General features: G+C 36.8%; 1 protein-coding gene across 1 annotated transcript in view; it reads left to right on the top strand.

Moving 5' to 3' along the window:
• Positions 1-158: 158 nt before the first annotated feature.
• The window catches only part of LOC105315568 (ankyrin-1-like), a 2,265-nt gene continuing 1,166 nt past the window's right edge, over positions 159-1,257 (top strand). Inside the window, exon 1 of the mRNA XM_011410266.2 lies at positions 159-1,254. Within this exon, the coding sequence (XP_011408568.2) occupies positions 159-1,254 (1,096 nt within the window). The remainder of the gene's footprint in view (positions 1,255-1,257) is intronic.

Below are 1,257 nucleotides of genomic sequence, written 5' to 3'. Positions count from 1 at the left end.
ACACTCATGTTGTTAAACATATGAGTCATCAGTTAGATCTGTGTGCTATGAGTAATGATGGAATGGCTCCTATTCACTTAGCATGTAGTGAGGGAATGTTAAACTTGGTCCAGTACATTATAGAACAGATACCATCATCACTTGAGCTATCTAACACCATGCCCGGTCATACTCCATTCCTCATTGCAGTATCCTCCAACCATTTAAGAGTTATTAAATATCTTGTTAGTAAGAACTGTAATCTATCAGCTACTGATGATGAAGGGTCTGGAGCAGTTCACATATCAGTAGCAAGGGGTCACTTTAATGTAGTGAAGTATCTTATTGATAGTCATCATTGTAATCCTAATGCAATCAATCATCAAAATTATACACCATTGCATGTTGCTGTAGCAGCTAATAGATATGAAATATTAGAATATTTACTGAGTAAGAGTATACCCTCAATGAGTGTTGTCTGGTTATGTCAGACAAAGTATTCATCAGATAGTCCTCATGACTTATACAATAATCCAAAAAATGCTGTACTTGTTAATGTACAAGCTAAAGATGGTAATACACCATTACATCTTGCTTGCAGGAGAGGACGAAAGGATATGGTGTCACTATTACTAGAAACCAGTCTATCAAACAATAATCTATTAATTACTAACAAGGAAGGACAGACACCATTACACTTAGCAGCTGCCTCTGGTCATGAAAATACTGCTAAAGCTTTACTCTCCTCAGTCACTGGTAGTTCTGTTCATATTGAAGTTCTTACAGCTATTGATAATAAAGGATGTACTGTATTACATACAGCTTGCAGTAATGGGCACATTGATATGTTTCGTTACTTGGCCAGTATTTATCCCCAAGGTGTTAATGTAATTGATAATAAAGGACGTGGTTTACTTCATGCAGCATGTGAGGGAGGAGATGTTGGAATAGTAAGAACACTAATTGAGGCACATGGACTAGATCCTGAATTAGAAGATCAAGATGGAATCACCTGCTTACACTTAATAAAACGAGTTTATGTATACCAGTATTTGAAACCAAACATTCAATCTAATCCAACACCTAAAGACAAGTTTGGTCGTACTCCTCTTCATTATGCCTCTCGTTCTGGTAATATTCGTATGGTACGTTATCTCATTGAGACCTTCCCCTGTACTCCTGATGATCCTGATAATAATGGATACACTTCAGTTCATGGAGCATGTGAAGCTGGTAGCATGCAGTTAGTACAATACTTTCTAACTGATCTCAAATGTA

This window comes from Amphimedon queenslandica, unplaced genomic scaffold, assembly GCF_000090795.2.
Source record: "Amphimedon queenslandica unplaced genomic scaffold, v1.1 AMPQUscaffold_9525, whole genome shotgun sequence".
NCBI classification, from domain to species: Eukaryota; Metazoa; Porifera; class Demospongiae; order Haplosclerida; family Niphatidae; genus Amphimedon; species Amphimedon queenslandica.
The sequence above is the reverse complement of the archived record's forward strand: the minus strand, read 5'-3'. Positions and strand labels throughout refer to the sequence as shown.